The following is a 20,000-nucleotide window of genomic DNA, read 5'->3' as shown; positions in this document are numbered from 1 at the left end:
CCCCAACGTCCCCTCAGCTGGGTGAACTCCTTCCTGACATCCTATCCGGACACTTCGGCTCTTCTCCTTCCATTCGGTTGTTCTCCGTCTTCTCCCCTTCTCCTCATCCTCCGCCTGCCACGCTCCCCATCTCTCTCTCTCGCTCTCTCTCTCGCTCTCTCTCTCTCTCGCTCTCTCTCTCTCTCTCTCTCTCGCTCTCTCTCTCTCTCTCTCGCTCTCTCTCTCTCTCGCTCTCTCTCTCTCTCTCGCTCTCTCTCTCTCTCTCTCTCTCTCTCTCTCTCTCGCTCTCTCTCTCTCGCTCTCTCTCTCTCGCTCTCTCTCGCTCTCTCTCTCTCGCTCTCTCTCTCTCTCTCTCGCTCTCTCTCTCTCTCTCTCTCTCTCTCTCTCTCTCTCTCTCGCTCTCTCTCTCTCTCTCTCTCTCTCTCTCCCTCTGTCTTCCTCTTCCTCCTCAGGAGTCTGGGTTCCTGAAGCTATAGCAGTGACAGGTGGTCTCGCGTGGTATATGCTAGAGTGTGTGCTCTGTAAAATGATAGGGCTGTGTGTGTGTGTGTGTGTGTGTGTGTGTGTGCGCGCACTCAAGCACACGCGAGCTCATGTGCATGTGTGCGTGCGCGTCAGATGCCCGTGGCAGGTACAGAGCTTCTCGAGGCGGCCTTTCATCTCCAGAGTGTCCTGTCTCTACGTGTTCATGTCAGCGGCCTACTGTCGCAGCGGGGAAGAGGAGGAGAGCAGGACAGCAGGAGGAAGGAGGAGCCAGGAGGAGGGAGAATGAGCGAGAATGAGCGGGAATCGGGCTGGGCCACTGAGACTGGGGAAAGGGGTGGGGTTTGACGATGGCATTTACTTCCGCCCGAGAATTCTTGTTCTGTATCGGTCCAAGCTGACGTGAAGAACTCGGCTCCCTCTGACTGTTTGCTGTAGGTCGTCTTCTTCTGTGTGCATGCATGCGTGTGTGTGTGGGTCGCGGAATGAGTGAGCACAGGCGTGTGTGTACAAGTCTTGGCACTGTTGTATGATGGTTTAGCCCCCTAGCTACTGATGGCATCTGGCTTAAGTTAACCATGTTTGTTGGAGTGTCTCCCCCTCCCCTGCTTCTCTCGTTGGCCTCCCTGATATTCTCCACGCTCCCCCCAGCAGAGACAGCCTCTAATTGGGTCCCACTGCGGCTGTGTGAACTCTCGCTGTATGTCAGACGCCCAGCTAAACACTCATTGGGCTCCTGGCGTTTTGGCAGTGTTTTGCAGCACTAAGCACATGTACACCACACACACACACACACACACACACACACACACACACACACACACGTTCTTGTTCCAGTACTGTGCGGAAGAAAAGAATGGGAGGATGGCTGTGAGCTAGCTAGGGCTTCGTTGGCTGGGCTCTGCTGTGCGACAGGCATTCTTAGATTGTGCTTGCCACTGGTAGCCTGCAGAGAAGAGACACTGGCAGCCGCACAGCATCCGACTGCACCGTGACTCACACCTGTGCATGCTCCACATCACATACACAAGCGTACCTTCTACTGCTCGTGTGTGTGTGTGTGTGTGTGTGTCTGTGTTTGTGTGCGCACGCATTTGTATGAGTGCACATTTGCAACTGCAAACAGCTAATCTTGGTGACATGCGGCGTTCCAGCACCAGGATCCCAGCGTGAGCTAGCTCCCCACACCCCCCGCGTGCCTCCATTTTGTTAGCTATCGATTCGCAGGGCTGCGTGTGCGTTTGCAATATCTCTCCCTTACAGCTTCCTACACATCTGGCTGTGAGTTGAGACCCAGCGGGTAGTTGCGGGTTCGTTTGTTCAGCACGGTGCTCTCTCGCTTCTGTCATCTTTGGCATTACGGAGGAAAGGTTCGCTTCCCTGGCGGCTGCAAAAGGCCCAAGGCGGTGACATGGGCCCGGAGTAGATGGCCGTGCCTGCCGGTGGGCTGGCTGGTGTGGGTCGGCGTGCTAGGCAGCCTCCTCTCTGCCCTTCCAGCTGCGCGGTCCTCTGAAGGTGCACCCTGACCGCTTTAATCACTGGTGAGAGTGTATTACAGATCCTCCAGGCTCAGCTTACAGTCTCTGTATGTGTGTGTTATTAGAGAGGATTAAGCAGTAGGCATCTGTGTCAGACTCTGGCGCGATTCTGGGCTCTGTGTTAGCACCCGATGAAGATATGTCAGGAAAATGTCCGTGTGCCCGTGCTGTGAACAAAAGAGAGAAATGATATATAAGAGGAAGAGTCAGATAGCCAGCGTGTTAGACAGATTGCACGATGCACTCAGAGATGCATAGCATGGGTGATGGTGAGACAACATGAATGTGAAATCGAGAGCGAGATACACTCCTGGCTAGTAGCCTGTTCCTCGTGCTGTCATGGTAACAAACACCTCTGCTCCTATGTCAGAAAAGAAAAGTGTTCACTCTGTCACGCATGCAGTGTTTCACTGTCCTTCTCTCCCTCCCTCTCTCTCTCTCTCTCTCTTTCTCTCTCCCTCTCTCTCTCTCTCTCTCTCTCTCTCTCTCTCTCTCAAACACACATGCTTGGATTTGTAATTTGTCAGAAAAGGATTTCTTCTGTTTTCAGGGGGCTTTCTATCCTTAATTTGTATGTCATAAATCTCTCTCTCTCTTTCTCTCTCCCTCCTTCCCCACAGGTACCATTCTACCTCGTTTACTGAATTACTGTCATTTTTACTTCATTACTTTTCATATACCACGCACATCAAACGTGCATACACACCATGCATACAGATTAACTTGGCACACATCACATCTAAAGATGACAAATACTTGATAAATACATTCTACACTTCCGAACGTGCACACACATACATGCTATGTCCAGATAGCCTGATAACTGAACAAAGCCCTATGTCTGATAACTGAACAAAGCCCTATGTCTGATAACTGAACAAAGCCCTATGTCTGATAACTGAACAAAGCCCTATGCCTGATAACTGAACAAAGCCCTATGCCTGATAACTGAACAAAGCCCTATGCCTGATAACTGAACAAAGCCCTATGTCTGATAACTGAACAAAGCCCTATGCCTGATAACTGAACAAACCCCTATGCTTGATAACTGAACAAAGCCCTATGTCTGATAACTGAACAAACCCCTATGCCTGATAACTGAACAAACCCCTATGCCTGATAACTGAACAAACCCCTATGCCTGATAACTGAACAAACCCCTATGTCTGATAACTGAACAAACCCCTATGCCTGATAACTGAACAAACCCCTATGTCTGATAACTGAACAAACCCCTATGCCTGATAACTGAACAAAGCCCTATGCCTGATAACTGAACAAACCCCTATGCCTGATAACTGAACAAAGCACCACATCAGCAGAACCTGGAGGAGCCAGCATGGGCTTCTAATGCCAAATGGCTCTTTTCTGTATAGTGAATCAGGTAATCAAAGAGATAAGAGGAGGCAGGACTTACCGTCTTCTTTCTCTGAGTGTAATGAAGCCCACTTGAGTTATCAACAGGAAACCATACTGAATCCAGAGGGGGTAGACGCACTGAATTCAGAAGCCGTGACTGGGTATGAAGGCTTGCGTGCCAATGCAGATTCACACACACACACACACACACACACACTCTCTCACAGAGTTCACTGGCTCCAAATCAGCTGCTCAGTTCTGAGAATATTGTCAGTCTGACAAAGACTAATGGCAAGTGTTTGTGAAGCAGCCATTCCTCACTTCATGGGTAGCTCATTAAAAAAGAATCAGCGCATAAACAGATTGTTATGTGAATCTTTGTGTTTGGGTTCATTTCTATTCAAATTGTTAAAATGGAAAAAAAAACAAAAAAAAACTCTTCCATACTGTGCTTTCATACAGGCAGAAAATCACTTTTGCCATTATGTCGCATGTACAGAGAATTTGTCGCAGTATTTCTGGACCCGCTCACTGTACTATGCAGCATTTGAGATGTACAAGGCATGCAGTAACAAATATGTCATATATTCTGGAACAGACAGCACTGTAAAACCATCCACACTTTTACCATATTTACAAATTGCATTGTATGTCTAATATGTATAAATGTGCTTTCTGTGCTGTGGGGAGAGTTCAATATGAGCTAATGGGCTATGTATGGGGTATTAGTCCTTGTTCTTCTAGGTGAATAAATACATGTTTGCTGGCTCTGGTGTCATTATCCTTACTCTTATATGCCTTAGTGAAGCATTTGGCACTGTAAGCCATAGAATTCTTCTTTCTCTTCTATTGTCCATTGGTCATTTCTGCACTTCTCAAGCAACCTATCCCCTCTTTTGTTTGTGTTACACAAGGAGTCCCTCAAGCCTCAGTTCTTGGTCCCCTCCTCTTCATCACATGACTGCCCCCTCGGTCACATAAGTTAGTGTCATGGTCTTCATTTCCATTGGCATGCAGATGATGCAGAGATTTATGAGCACACCAAGCGTACCACAGCTCTGTCCTCCAGCTCTCTGGAACCACACGTATCCGTGATCCTAAAGTCTGGATGGACACTAACGCTTTTCAGTGAATTCCACATAAAATGGGAGATTCGATATTCTTTATTGTCATTCTTCAGCACACAATTGTACAGAAGAATGAAGAGGAGTCTACTCTGGCTCAGCAGTGCTGTGTGAGTATGCAATAAGAGTTCTGTAATTAAATATAATGTGTATAGTATGTACAGACTTAAATATAGAAAACAGGTACCAAAAATATAATACAGGTATAAAGTAATTAGACAAGTATTTAAATGTAAGTAAATAGAAGCAAACAAAAGAGGTCAAAGTCAGAATGTAATGAGATACTTAAAACAGTACGCTGAGCAAAGAGACGTACAAAGTTGTAAACATGTCCTAATTAATGTGCGAATCAGCAGAGTAGTAGTACTGGATCAGGTGCCGCCAAGGCAGATAGCTTATGGATTAAAAACGGACCGTGAGGGGAGCAGGGGAAGCAGTCCATGAGCAGGGTGCAAAGGCTCCTTCACGCCGCCTCTCGATGTAGCCGTCTCCTGTGTTCGTGATGGACTGGGCAGTTTTCATCACCCTCTCAAGAGCTTCTGTATCCATCGCAGTGCTGCTTCCGTACCACGCTGCGATGCCCTGGGAGAGGAGGCTCCCCATGGCACACCTGCAGAAGGAGCACGTGGCTCCCCTCGCCTCCCCTCGCCTCCCCTCGCCTCCCCTCGGCTCTCCTCGGCTTCGTAAGGAAGGGAACTCTTTCATGGGCCTTTGTTTTTTTCTTCTGGAACGCACAGTTGCTCACCATTTCCACTGGTGTGTTCAGACAGAGGGATGTGCATAATGGTTCATACTTATTTACATTTGAGATGAGACCACTGGCTTTGCATCAACCCTCCAGTTGTCTCGCCTCATCTCCGTAGACTGTCTCGTCTCCTTTGCTAATGAGACCCTCCACAGTGGTGTCATCAGCAATCTTATTAGCAGCTGGGGTGTTTGACCGTGCAGTCATGACTGAGCTGCGAGTACAGTGGTGACCACGCAGCCCTGGTTGGCACCCGTGTTAGTGAAGATGGGGCTGTACCGTTGGTTCTGGATCCTGAGCACCTGAAACCAGTACATCCAGCACCCAACTGTGTAATGATGTGTTCAGTCCAAGGTTCAGCAACTTGGTCACCAGTATCTGAGGCACAGTGGTATTAAATGGTGAGCTTGCTTCTCGGTACTTTCCTTTCCTTATGAATGACATGGCTGTTAAATTCCTTCCTAGTGCGATGCTGACTGTAGTGTTATTTTTTTATTCACCCTTCTCTTTTGAACACCATATTACATCATGAAATAATAACAATGTTTTCTTCAGCTGTGTAATATTTCTTGACTTTGACCCCTTCACAATCTGAAAGGCACTGAAACTGGTGCACACTTTCATTACCTGTGGATAACTGTAATTCCTCCTTCATTGGCACTTCTGGAAAAGCCTTTAATAAACTGCTACTTACTCAAAACTCAGCTGCCAGGGTTGTTACATACTTTCCATCAGTTACATTAGCTGCCTGTGTCATCGCAGGTTAAATAAAATTACTGCTTCTTTGTTTATGTTTAAAACATTAAACCTAAGAAATGTCCCCCACCCTTTACCTGAATTCTGCTACTGAACATCTAGAATTCCACTCCACATGATGTCTGCAAAGTGAACCATTGGGACTTCAACGCATCACTTCTGCAAAGCAATTCACTAGATAAAAGACATATATATAAAAGCATCATTCCTTCACCACACTCCATTTCTTGTGGATATTTGTCAACTTTAAATTCAAGGCTAGAGTGTGAGTGATCTAGATGGCTCTGACTATGGTTGGAATTTAAACCGTTTCTAGAGGGACATGTTTGTGGCGGGTGACGCTCACGGCGGGAGAGCTCCGTCCTCGATGTGCAGGTGCTCGACGGAGGGAGGTGTGCGTGCGGCCGCGTGAGGCTTCACGGGAGATGAAGCCCACGGTGACATTGTGAGCGGGGACCTGGTGGAATTGGTCCAGGTTGGTGGCAGGGCAACTCACAATTTCTATGTTGATGCAGACTGAATGAGTTGTGTGTGTGTGTGTATGTGTGTGTGTGTGTGTTATCAGCCACAATACTTCATCTGGTGTGTTATGGTCAATAAGAGTGTAACTAGGTCTGACTGTTAAAAGGGAAGGAGAAAGACTGGAGGCCTGTCAGTGTCCTTGGAGGGTTTATGACCTTTTAGATCATCAATTACCATTTGAACCCTTCACACTCACACATTCTTCTTTTCCACTTTTTCCTCCTACCCAATCCTCCTCTCTCTCTCTCTCTCTCTCTCTCTCTCTCTCTTTCTCTTTCTTTCTTCTCGGCTGCCTTTGTTGAATTCCTCTGCTGGTCTGAGATTCAGAGAAGGCTAGCTATAGGCAGCGGTCCTGAGTGGCTATAGGTCCTCACTGTTTAAGAGGGCAGCGCTCTGGCGTGGAGACCCGAGGCTGAACAGAAGTTCTTGCACCACCCACAGGTTTGCCGAGAGGGGACAACGCATGTTCGACTTGCTGTCATACAGCGGTATGATGATATTCCTCTCGCGCGCTAAGAGGCTGATCTATACAGACCTCGGTTCTGCAGGCACAGGGGCTGTAGACTGTGAGGAGAAGCAACCACAGTGTGGGAGAAATCTATTACAGACCAGTAAACCAACCCACAGCCCTTGGTTAGAGTCAGTGAATTCAGTTACCCAAAAATAGATTCATGGATGTTGGAAAATGTGAACTACAGGTGCCTGCAGTCGGGGGATGGAAAACCCCGATGGACCCCAGATGGACTTCTGTCCCATCAAAGAGGCTTCAGGAAAAGGCGTCAGTGAAGTGAAGTGAAGCGGCACCTCCCTGTCAGCGCTGGAGCCGTGCGAGCGCTTACCCAGACGCGCCGAAAGAGCGATCCCCGTGGTGCAGGTGAGAGGCACTGCTGGGACGGATGAGAAGGCGCTGGGTCAAGCTCTTCTCCGCCAGCCTGGGTGAGCTGCTCCTGGGTCACGCTCTCCTCGCCAAGCCAGGGAGAGTTGGAAAGAGTTTGGGAGCGAAAGCTCTCTCCGGTGTCTGCGCGGAGATGAGAAATACGAGGCTTTTACAGAAAGCAGGAGAGAAAGCAGGGAGTGCTGGGAGATCAGAGCCCAGCAGGGCGGTCCGTGGCAGGTGCTCTATGCACTCCCTGTGCCAGAGAGGGCTGGAGAGTTACAGTGCAGAATAATGCATGGGGTCCTAGCAACCAATAATGTTCAGCTCGGTGGTGGGGGTGGTCTGTGCCTTCTGTTTTAGGCCAGAGACGGTGGAATATATATTTGGCACGCTCATAGTTAAATCCTGTGCTTGGACTCGAGCACAGGCTTTGCAGAAAACAGGGGGAGTAATGTCTCAATTTGGGTCGTCCACACTGGGTGCAGAGGACCGTTCTGCACACCGGTCTGACTGCCGTTCGCAGCGTGGTGAAGCACTGTGCTGTTCTTGACGAGGAATTGAATGGCTGCGTGTGATGTTGTGTGTCTCAGTAGAAAGCGTGTGCGGTGTGTGTACGGTGCAGGATGAAACATGCTCTGAGATGAAGGGAGGTTTCATGGGATTTGGGAGTACTAGGAGATGATGGGAGGTGATGCATTAAAGGCATCTTAAAAGTGAAAGTCACTCTATCTGCAGGAAAGATCTTATCAGCTTTTGGATTAATGTATTACAGTGTACCCCCATGCTTGGTCTCACAGGGAGGCAGTCACCTACTAGCTGGATAATAGTGCCCATCTGCAAGTCTCAGGCAAGGTCTGCTGGGGGGGGTCTTTTCACATATTCTGAAAGGAGCAGGGAGAGGAGAAGTAGGAGGAAAATGTGTGCTATGATATTTAGCCCAGACTGCAGGAAAGAAGCGGAGGTCAAGGATCTCAGGCAAGAGACAGAATGAGAAAAGCATTTAAATAGGCACTGCAGAAGGAGAACGGGGGCTTTGGGGCTGGCAGGCCAGGGGCTGTCCTGGGGGATTAAGCACAATGCAGTTAAAGGATGAGCAAAAAATGAACCAAAAATAGACAGAGAAGAAAGCTGTGATGAAGAGGTGCGATCCGAGAGGAGAGAGGGGGGTTATTTTAAGTAATGCCGTGTGTGTCTCTGAGCGTCTGCCTTCATTGACTATGATCGGCTTTCGCCGTCACTCTCTGCTCTCGGCGGCGCGTCCATGCCAGCGCCCGCACGTGGTTTTTGCGAGAGAGCGGGGTCTCAGGAGCGAGGACCGAGGGGGTCCGGAGGTGTTCACTGCGGATGGAGGATAAAAAAAGAATGAAAGGAGTGTGAGAGAAGTGTGCATATCGTGCATTAGCTCGGAGGATTAGCACCTCGTCGGGAGAGAACTTGATGAGTGTGTATAGTCAGGGCCTAATTAAGGACTTTTCCAGTTCAAACCAGTCCTGAGTTTGGGTTCCTGTATTCGCTTGTGCGTCACTGCACTCATCTTAGCTCCTCCCAAGTCTGACGTTCACGTCCAACACCGCCTTCCCAGAGGTCGGGCTCCTCCCACTGCTCCACCTGTCCCTCAGTAACAACTTGCGCCAACCAGATTAATCAGGAATTTCACACATACATACACCCCCAGACAGTCAACATAATGATTAGATTAATTAAACCCCATTGGCCCAGTAAATAAAACCTGCAGAGAAGCTACTGGATGTGTGCCAAATCTGGAGTTTTAATTTACACCTTTGTAAACTAATACGGCGGATTCTTTTAAAACCATCTGAGGGTGTACGGTAAGTCTGTATGGTGAGAAAGTGTGTCTGGCAAAAGGGAAGAAAAAAATTTTTTCACATTTGCCGTAAAAATATTGTCTACAACCTTGTAATAATCACAGCACCATCTAAAGGCTCAGTGAAGACATGCACATAAAATATGTAGGACTATAGTTTGCCACCTAGTGGACTTGCACAATAACTACAACTACTCAAACCTTCACTTCCATTAAAATGTCCAACGGTTAATAGTTTACAAAGGTGCTAAAAGATTTGGGTTCTTTGTCTCACATACAGGCGTACATTTTGCTTTGTCATCAGAAACTATAGAAAAAGACACGGGTTTTTAGACATTTTAATAAAAGATCAGATTTTAATAGATTTTGTTGTTGTTATAAATACATTATATTAAGCACCTTTTAAATAAGTTGAAAAAACACCCTCTGTTTCCAAATCAGTTTACAAACATACAAATATTCTTTGCAAGTCTTATTAAAAATGAGCTAAAAAAAATTGTTAGATAAATGTTCTCCTTCATGCGAAGTGCAATCGCTATGAAAGCAATGCGTTTTACCATGGTCTGTAGAAGTGCAGTCACTATTAAAGCAGTGGGGGGTGTGGTCTGCAACACTACCTTGTATCACTAGCAGGTAAAGCATATGAATTCAGTCTTTGAGGCCTCTGCTAAATCTTTAGTGTACATTAAATTATTTTTAAAACTCTTTTTAAACTACATCATGAATACAGTGTGTCTTGTGTGGTGAAGTATCCTCTGGTTTTTATCTTTAGGTAGTCTATTTTGTTATATGGTAAGGGCCAAGCTATATTCTATTTTCTGTGAGCATTTATATAATCATAAATCCCTATTTGGTCTAGTTTACCATTTCTGAATAGCTTTGTGCGTGCGTGCGTGTGTGTGTGTGTGCGCGTGTGCACGTGCGCGTGCATGCTTGTTTGGGATGCTGTGATTCAGCAGTTTCACTTACTATGCCATACGCTCTCTGTCCTGGGGAACAGAAGCTACTGTTCTGCTTCCTGCTCATTTGAACGCCTCTGTACAGCATGCTAGAGAGCCGCTCAGTCCAGCATATCCAAGTGGCATATTGTGTTTACGCATTAGGCACAGAGTCTGATGGCTGGCCTTGCTCTGCATCCAGTATGAATTCAATAACAGCATATAGGTTTTGAAGTAGTCAGCAGGACAGTTTGAAGACATCGTTTCGTTAAACATTCAGAGACACACCTTAATTCTATGACAGGCAACTCTTGTACAATTAGCACATTCTCTCTCTCTCTCTCTGTCTGTGTGTGTGTGTGTGTGTTTTCTAGGCTCTCCGTATAGTGTATTTTCCCTTCTGTAGCTGGGAGATGTAGATTTTGGTTTTGCTACCATCTGTTCTTCTGAACCAGACTTCCCCTGCGCTGATGGCCGTTATGACCGCCCTGAGAAACACAGAGGCAGGAGGTGAGGAAAGAGGCACTTAAAGAGTTAACTATAGTCACGGCATTTATGAGCGACGCCGAGTCTTCAAAATACCAAGGTCATAAAAGCACTGGTGTTAAAAGCCTTTATCTGTTTCCTGCAGAGATATGTTTATCCACAGTGTATGCTTCATTTTAGGCTATTTAACACTGATGATTTTACGTTTCACACAATATTTTACTTTTTTACTGTACAATAAATGCAAAACACCAGCGAGACCACCAGAGAAATGACAGTGGGGTTAGAGGGGATACTGACTGAGCTGGGCTGTCATCACTGACTTCCAGTAGAACACTATTCCCCTTTGAGAACCTCTCTCCTTCATAGAACAGCGTGCTCCCTTCACACCGCACTGACAACTGACGACCTGTCACAGGCAGAAGCACAGATGGACATTCGGACAGAAACACTCAGAAAGGGGGGGGGCAGAGTCTGGGGTAACTTCAGGAAGAGACTTTATGGTCATCACCAGACTGCATTTCTGACAGATTAAGGTGTTTTTTTTCTTAACTCCAACTGAAATGCAACATTCCTATTGAGCATATATAGTTATAGTTTTATATATATATATATATATATATGTTATATCTTTACTGCTCTGAATACTTAAAAAAAAGAAAAAAGAAAAAAAAGAAAAATCAATTAAGCACCTTGCATGTTTTGTGTTGGATAAGTCAAGAGAGCGTAAATCGCTACACTTCTCTTCTGAAATGCCTCGAGACAAGGTTTCCTCATGGCAGCGGTGGCATGCAAACACGCACCAGCAATAGGTCTGTGTGGTCATGCCGCGCAATCTTCCATTTAAGCTGAAGAGCTTAGAGATAGATGTGTGTGTGTGTGTGTGTGTGTATGAGCATACATTTTCCAGAGCCACAGACAGGTTAAAGACAGTGTCTCAAACCCCATTATAATACATAAACTCATCGGTATTTGCACGCATATAAACATGCTTTAGAGAAAACATCGTGTACTGGATACATAAACTCACACACGCTCACATTCTTTCCTCTGAGGTAACTGCAAATGATAATGAGATATTTGAATTAAACATATGGATCCTCTCATCAGCTGAAGGCTTTAGAGATACACCGGTCTTTCTTTAAGAGAGACTGAGTGAGAAGGAGTCTTAATTTGAACTGTAATATCCAGCGAGACCTTCTGGAGAGGCAAATTATGGCTGAAATATGCTTGGCTCAAGGCTACAGCTTTGATAGCGAGCGAATTCATCCGGATGTAATGAATTAGAGGCAGCTGGAGCCGCGCAGCAGTTCAAAGCAAGCCAGGGCCGAGTCCGCCTCTTCTGGTCTTTCCAGGCATGTCTCCCAGGTGACCTCTGAACTCTCTAGCAGGGAGCAGATAGGTGCCTGGGGTGGAGCGGGGTGGGAGATGGACAGAGAGACTTCGAGGGATTCGGAGACGCGGCGGCGAGGGATGACAGGGGAACACACATTGTGTGCGAGCTTGAAATCACCCACAGAAACACACATACGCACGCACACACGCACACACACACACACACACTCACACGCACGCATGCACGCACGCACGCACACATGCACGCACACACACACACACACACATACGCACACATACGCACGCACACATACGCACGCACATACGCACACATACGCACGCACACACACATACGCACGCACACACACATACGCACACACATACGCACGCACACACACATACGCACGCACACATACGCACGCGCACACACACACACGCACACACATACGCACACACACACGCATGCACGCACACACGCACGCGCACGCACGCACACACACACGCACGCACACACACGCATGCATGCACACACACACACGCATGCATGCATGCACGCACACACACACACACACACACACACACACACATGCATGCACACACACACGCACGCACGCACGCACGCGCACGCACACATCCATTGATTAACTGTCGAGTGACACAATCTAGAACTTACTGTCGGACTTCTGCTTCAAGGGCATTAGTGCAGCTTTTGCCTGAAGACAAAGTCACAGATAGAGCCATCAGAATTCCATTTTCCAGTCCAACACATGCGCACAAACACACACACACACACTTACCGATCTCTGATAATGAATAAGTGTGTGTGTGGGGGGGTGGTTATTACCTTCTTAATGGCTGTCCAGTCCTCCAGTATATCAATGTCCCTCAGCATGTACACTATATAGGGTCCTGGAAGAGAGAGAGAGAGAGAGAACATATGGAGCATGGGGGGCCCTAATGCAGACAGCCTCGTGAAAGGGGCATGGTGGTGGAGTGGGTAAAGGAAAACAAGGATGGCTCCACACACACACGCGCGCGCGCGGGAGAGACGGAAGACACACGTGCAGGAAAGAGAAGAGCGGAGAACCTGAGACGAGTGCTGGCTTCTTCTTCCTCTCCTGGCGGGCGAGGTTACTTCTCCTCTTACACTTCTTCATCCTCGCCTCATCGCTCCACCACTCTGAGAAAGAAAGAGGAAGAGAGAGAAGAGATATGAGCTGGCTATTCATATCGGTGTGTGTGTGTGTGTGTGTGTGAGTGTCTACAGTCTTTTTGCATGGATGTCTTTGTGTAAGGCTTCATTAGTGTGTGTATTAGGTCATATATTCCATTAGGGGTGTGTGTGTGTGTGTGTGTGTGTACCTGAAGTAATGTCCACACTCTGCTTGTCCTCCTCCAGCCTGCGGATCTTCTCCAGAAGTTCAGTCTTCATAGCATCAAACAGGAGGGTCTTCTCACTCTGCAGGACAAACCCACACTGATCAGTGCGGCTCCTTCCACAGCAAAACCACCCATTCTTACTGGCAATCTAAATATGTGTGTGTGTGTGTGTGTGTTCTGCGCTGGCTGAATCGTGTTACCTCGAGATGCTGCTTAGCTCCCTGGATCTCACACTCATGCTTGTGTTTGATCACCTGAAGGCACAGTTCTCTATACACACCTACACAGGGCAACACAGGTAACACATACGTCAGGTGCCTCCCACCAGTGATATTAAAATCTGATCTAAAGCCAAGTGTTCCTTCAGCTACTTCATCAGTGTTGAACTCTACAGGAATAATCAAGACTGTAGTGCAGAAAACAGCTTTGCACTGTAAAGATGAGATAGTAACTCAATTAAAAAACATTTCTATTTTTTTTTTGGTCAGATTGAAATCTACAGGGGGGGCTTTTCTCCTTCCTACTGATGTGGCGCTGGAGTTGGGGCCTCCGTCACCTGCCACCTGCGTCCGCAGCTGCATGTTGTGCTGCAGGAGGGCCAGCGGCTCCCGGAACTCTCCCGCCTTTCCCATCAGCACCTCGTCCAGCTTCCCCTTCACCTGCTCTAGCCGCTCGCGGAACAACCTGCAGACGGGCACGAGGTGGGAGCGTTCAGAGGCTCCGCCCCCTAGGCCACCGCAGGGCGTAAGGAGAGCGGAGAGCGCCGTGCTGCAGTCCACGCTAATCATCTGTGGCCATTTTCATACTTTAATGATACTGGTTTTGAAAAAATACTAGGCCCCATAATCCGCAGAGCCCAGCTGGAGAGTGTTCGTACTTGTCTTTGAGTTCCAGGAACTGCTTCTCCAGATCAGACATCTCATCGAGACATTCCAGCCTCCTCCTTTCACAGTCTTCATTATCCATCTCTGAAGGGCAGAAACAGAAACACTCATCTGCTGTTTAATATGTTGCTCTAGCCCTGCTCTTCTTTCTTGCTATTGTCTTCACTTCCCTTCCATTACAATAATGGCTTCTGGCTTAAATGGTCAAGCCTGCCCATTTACACCCGTTTGAACGTAGTCTTCCTGAGACTAGTTGGTGAGATCATTTCCTATGACGATAACAGCAGCTGAAATGATCACAGTGTTCAATACTGTTGCAGTATTGTTAAAACTCATTCAAACTGCTTGGAAACAACCGATATACACTAAATTCATTCTGCAACCTTTTTATTTTTAATTTTTAAAAACATTAAATCCAAAAATAATAAATAGGTCTGTGCTCCCAAATCCCTGCTCTGTCATGGTTATCACAAGCTAACGTGTGAGAAGGCACTCTCCTTCCATGTGCTCTGCAGGAGCTAGACGATGAGAACCAGTGACTGCTCCCGCCCAACCCACGTCTGGCCCAAGGACATCGGGTCCTTAATCAGAACGCCACCAGCCTAAGGTGGCAAACCTACTGAACTGATCCTATTCCATACAGCAAATTCTATTTAGTTCAGAAACATGCCCAGATGTTCTTTTTTAACCCACTGTTCTTTTCTACTTTTACTTTAAAATGGCTCCATTTTAGCACTCTACTGTTCGTAGTCCAGTGTGTGAGTACGGTTAGTACGTTAGCTGTACACTCATCAAGACGAATTCCATGCGTCTGTAACAAAAGTGACTGAGATGTACGTTACACACACCAGAACTCTCCTCCTCTTCCTCCTCATCTTCCTCCGCTTCACTTTCCTCCAGGTCACTCTCTCGCTCCTCTCCACTCTCCTCCATCGTCTCTTCTGCCTCCCCTCCCTCCATCTCTCCGTTGGCCTGAGGCACCGCGGCATCCGCCTCTGTCTCCATCTCCTCCTCCGGTTCTCTGGGTGCGGGCTGGGCTGGCATTACTCGTCCAGAAGCCCTTTATTTACTGTGTGTAATAACAGCGATACATCGAGTTTATTACACGCCACAGCTGACGGCACACGCTGAAGTAAAAATCCTCATGTACTTCTTCGCCTAGAAGTATTAATGTATAAAATATAATCATCGCATATGCCTAGAAGTATTAATGTATAAAATATAATCATCGCATATCTTGCCGTTTCCCGAAACCACTACTGCAATAAATATATAAGCGGGTAACTTCATGAAAACACTCCCATTAAATAGTCAGCCACTATATGCTACTAAATCTGCTGAATCGGTACTTCATAAAAAACACACAAGGTCCTACACCAATCTGCCATCTTTTTACCTCCTTCAACTTAATTTCGCAGTTTAATAGCGCCTCCGACAGCGCAACACCCGCGGATGCCAAAGCCTCGGCAGCACCAGGTGGCCACAGTGCGGTGTGCTAGGTTTTGTGCCCCATGGCCTCCACGACACCCAGGTTTTGTGCCCCATGGCCTCCACGGACTACATCTGCGAAAGGCCTCGCAGAAATAATCCATCTAAGGTCTATTAAAAGCAAACTCGTGTCTCTACAGTCAAAGCGCCTGGCTGGTGTCCACTTCATGCCTCTTAACAATGTGTAGAGCTGGGAAATTCAGATAGCAAAGCCCGTCAAAGGGTATCTGAACTCGTTTTAAAAATCCAAATGCAACTTTTAAGCACAGTCTCCGATTCGATAAATTCTTGACGGGATTATGAAGCGACGCCGATCCTATTTCATACATGCACCAGCCAGGGCAGCCTTAACGTGGCCGTGATCCGCGGCGTTACTGTGGACAGTGGCGTTAGACGCCGACCGCTCAGAAACGCTGGACCTATTGATTCAGCCACAAGGGGGGAATTTAAAACGTCCAAGGAACTTACCTCGTACTCAGCTTGTGTTTAAAGTCATGCAGCAGATTAAACATTTGCGGTTTAATATTTATATTGAGTCAAGTAGGACAACTTCTACTTCCTCGGGATTTGCGTTGCTTGCTTCACCACACTTGACAATTTACGCCCTAGCCAATCAGAAGGCGCCTCATAAACCATGTGGTCCAATTGAGAAAGAGAAAGCACACAGCGCTGAGCTATCGGTTAAAAGAGATACTTTGAACCGTCCAATAGGAAGAAGTCCAACTAATCTAACTGGAACGGAATACTTGGAACAGTACTTTTCGCCAATACATGTAAAAGTATGTAAAATAATAGCCAAAATACTGAAATTAGTAATAGTCTGGCAGCTATTCTATATAAACAAGTCATAAGACTGTTTCACTACGTGTCAAAATAAAATTCACTTATTATTTACGTGTTATTTACGCATTCATTTTATTCAAAGGTTATGTATCCTACACAACGATATACTTTTCTTCATGTAGTTGCATAACCCTTTGAACAAACATATATTCAGTATTAATTACATTTGGTAGTGTTGGGTTCTGTAAATCCTAAGTGAAATGAGAAACTTTGTCTTTTCAATAGGCCTCGCTGAAGTCTGAGTGACATGCCAGCAGAACCGCAGAGGCAGTAAGGATGCTAGACGAGCGTCGGATTTGGCTGCGTTCACACAGTGTTGAGGTCTGAGCTTGTGTCGGTGTGTCTATGAAAGAGCGGTCTGGCACCGCCACGTCTAATATGTTAACTTTCACTTCCTTTATATATGTGCTGTATTATTCTGATTGCTACATTATTGAGCCCAAGCAAAATAGTTTCCCATGTTTGAATGCTCACAGCAAGAAATGACCCCTTTTAAGAATGTAGACCTACTCTGAAATCTTCAGGGGAAAGCAGGAGCAGGTTAAAGTGATGTGGAAATGCTGTTATTACAAAGAAATGAATAAATATTAAAGATAAAAATATATTAGAAATAAAAGCAAACAATACACATATCAACACAATAATTGGTATTTAACTTATTTTTATTAAAGTTGCATAAAAGTGTAACAAAACTGGAAAAAAATTGTCATTTTACTATTGCTACATATTCTTGGAATTCTTTATTTTCCAAATATGATCATTTACCACAGATTAACATGACATTTTCTAATACATCCTTTGTCTTTTCTATAAATTCTGTTAATTTTTTATTACATTTTTGTGCTATTATATGAAAAAGAGTCAACAGTACTTTCAGATACCATACACATATGATGTAATAAAAATGGACACTCCCATTTTTATGTTAATTATGCATCTAAAAACTGGTCTGTTAAATCTAGTCAACTTCATTTTTAAAAAAAATCCGATCACCGAAAAAAGTACGCCAAAAAACCTTCTGAATGTTTTGGGGGTTTTTTTTGCGTGTTCTCTAAATGAATGCCTTAATTTATTTGGTTTGTGTAACACATATGAGCTAAGGCAACAATATAAAATAAAGAAGAAAAAGAAAACAGAGTGAAATTTATCTCTGGGAAAGACGAGTTCAGGAAGGACAAAGTAATAACAAAGGTGTAGGATGGATGGTAGCGGCCCCGAAGAGAAAACTGATTGGACTAACAATGAACGAGAGAGCGCGCACGTGCAGGACCATTGTGGAGGTACACTCGATGTGGATGGAATCCTTCTCATGTTTAGTTATTATGGGGCGGGGGGGGGGGCAGCTATCTACTTACACGCACTGTGAAAATGTGTAAAATTTGCAAATGGAAAATGTGAATATGCGATTAATCCTATCACTATTATGTCTGATTGGCTGCGATAGTGGAGGCAGGTGGCTTTCTGGGTAAGATGATTTAGCGGAATCACATAAAAGGATTAATGGTGAGACTATGCACTGGCAATGTCAGTGGCAATCTGCAGCAACCTACACCATACTGCTATCTCTCGCTCTTTTCCTTTCTCTCGCTCTGTACTATGCCGCCATCGCTCTCTCTCTTCTCTCTCCGCGCGCTATTGACAGAGAGCCAATGCGCACATCTCTGTGTGTTTTCTTTTTCCACGGATCCCTGAGGGTCTTAAAATTTGTGTTTTTGTCTGTGTGAATATGTGTGTGTGTGCGCGCGCATGCGTATGTGTTTGAACAGGCGTCTTGGTCTGTGCTTGTATGCCTAGAGGGAGGTTAATTTAAAAAGAAATTCTGACAGCTCCAACTTTCCACCTCTCTACCCCCTACTGTATAACTCAGTACTGAAGCCACTACAAATAACGATCTATTTAACATCTCGTAGCAAAGCCCTTGCGCAGTGAGTGATGAATACAAGATCAAAGAGTCAAAAGGTAGGGATAAGGGAAGAATACATTTTAAAAAGGGGCAAGGCCACTTCTTTTCCATCTTTTCTAAACTCACTACAGAGTGGTGATGGCCTTAGCACAGGCTATCAACTAGTGAGGACAGATACATAGTACTGCAGCAGAAAAAGAAAAGAATTCAAGAAAATCTCCTAACATCTAAAATAGGTATAGTCATATGTGTAGAAATATATTGATAGGACTTCTACAAATGCTTAAAAACACAACAAGATCTTTCCCCTTCAAAAATAAAATACCATAAAATTCACAAAATTAGGAGGGAAAAAAATAAACCCTGCTTATAAGAATCTGATTGGCTAGATCCCCCAATGATCTCATTCCTTCCGCCTCAGTATTTACTGTGGTCGAGACCTACGATTGGTTGAGCACCTGCGGCGGGGAGCACAGCCTTGACCACCAACATGAAGTGGGAGGCAGTGTGAGAGGGCTCAGGTAGGAGGAGCTAAAGTAGGAGCAGGTCAGGTGGGAGGAGCTAAAGTAGGAGGAGCTAAGGTAGGAGGGGCTCAGGTAGGAGGGGCTTTATTTCTTCTGTGGTGTGCTGAGCTTCTGCATTCCACGAATTCTGTCCAGTAACTCGGCTACAAAGTCCTACAGCGGGACAGAGAGGACAAACACAAAATAGATGCAAGCTTTAAAAAAAAGACTGCCTTTATTTCTGATGTCTCTATTCCCTACTCATAATACTGGCACTAACAATGTCAGTTATATATATATATATATATATATATATATATATATATATATATATATATATATATATATATATATATATATATATACACACACATTAAAAAAATGTATCCACATGAAAAGGTCACTTACTTCAGTAGGTTTGTAACAGTCCACCAGCAGATCCTGTGAAGGATCAGAATAATATGGTTAATGAAAGAAAGTTCTACCTTTAAAAAGCTATAAAACAATGTTGCAGAAATCATGGCTATGGTACTTTGACCCGCGCAGCTCGGTCTACATCATCCTGCATGTCCAGTAACTCATCCACATCTATCTCCAGTTCAGGAATGGCCTCCTCCTGAGAAACACACACACACACACACACACACCAAAGAAAGGGACACAGGAATGCATTGGTAAGGGCCCACTATATTTGAGTGACTGTGTAAATGGGGTAGATAAGTGCATACTTTTCAGAGTCTGTAATACCACAAAGGTTTAATCCAAGAATGCAGTCCAAAACAAGTCAGTGGAATAAGCAAGGGAAACATGGTGTCATCTGGATTGTGTGTGTGTTTCCAGATTTTCTGTGCTGTATGTGGCGAGGTTAAATAGAGCAAGGCCAGTGTTGAGGCCCTTATGTCGCAACAAAGCAGATGCAATAGCAGGTCTTACCACAGGAAGGCTCTGTGAGACCTCCTTACCACAAGAGGTCTCTAAAGACGTGCAGTCGAACCTTTTGACATTGTGTTC

General features: G+C 45.7%; 2 protein-coding genes across 3 annotated transcripts in view; both read right to left on the bottom strand.

Moving 5' to 3' along the window:
* Positions 1-9,900: 9,900 nt before the first annotated feature.
* On the bottom strand, positions 9,901-16,340 carry brms1 (BRMS1 transcriptional repressor and anoikis regulator). 2 transcript variants are annotated; one of them, XM_027000554.3, is made up of 11 exons: positions 16,209-16,340; positions 15,101-15,321; positions 14,246-14,336; positions 13,925-14,052; positions 13,569-13,648; positions 13,351-13,447; positions 13,076-13,168; positions 12,833-12,897; positions 12,662-12,701; positions 10,954-11,062; positions 9,901-10,655 (listed from the first exon to the last, which is right to left on the bottom strand). In XM_027000554.3, exons 2-11 carry the CDS (start codon positions 15,294-15,296, stop codon positions 10,538-10,540), a joined length of 1,017 nt encoding a protein of 338 aa, XP_026856355.2. In that variant the 5' UTR covers positions 15,297-15,321; positions 16,209-16,340; the 3' UTR covers positions 9,901-10,537. The 2 variants fall into 2 exon arrangements, with proteins under 2 accessions (XP_026856355.2, XP_026856356.2); XM_027000555.3 differs by lacking the exon at positions 16,209-16,340 and adding an exon at positions 15,649-16,053.
* Positions 16,341-17,227: 887 nt separating this feature from the next.
* The window catches only part of ppp1r14bb (protein phosphatase 1, regulatory (inhibitor) subunit 14Bb), a 15,346-nt gene continuing 12,573 nt past the window's right edge, over positions 17,228-20,000 (bottom strand). The window contains exons 2-4 of the mRNA XM_027000673.3: positions 19,522-19,605; positions 19,398-19,430; positions 17,228-19,163 (exon numbers count right to left, since the gene is read on the bottom strand). Coding sequence (XP_026856474.1) covers positions 19,095-19,163; positions 19,398-19,430; positions 19,522-19,605 — 186 coding nt within the window. The 3' untranslated portion in view covers positions 17,228-19,094. The remainder of the gene's footprint in view (positions 19,164-19,397; positions 19,431-19,521; positions 19,606-20,000) is intronic.

This window comes from Electrophorus electricus, chromosome 13 (assembly GCF_041902795.1).
Source record: "Electrophorus electricus isolate QZ-2024a chromosome 13, ASM4190279v1, whole genome shotgun sequence".
Classification (NCBI taxonomy): domain Eukaryota; kingdom Metazoa; phylum Chordata; class Actinopteri; order Gymnotiformes; family Gymnotidae; genus Electrophorus; species Electrophorus electricus.
Note: the sequence above shows the minus strand (reverse complement) of the source record. Positions and strands in the feature narration are given on the sequence as shown.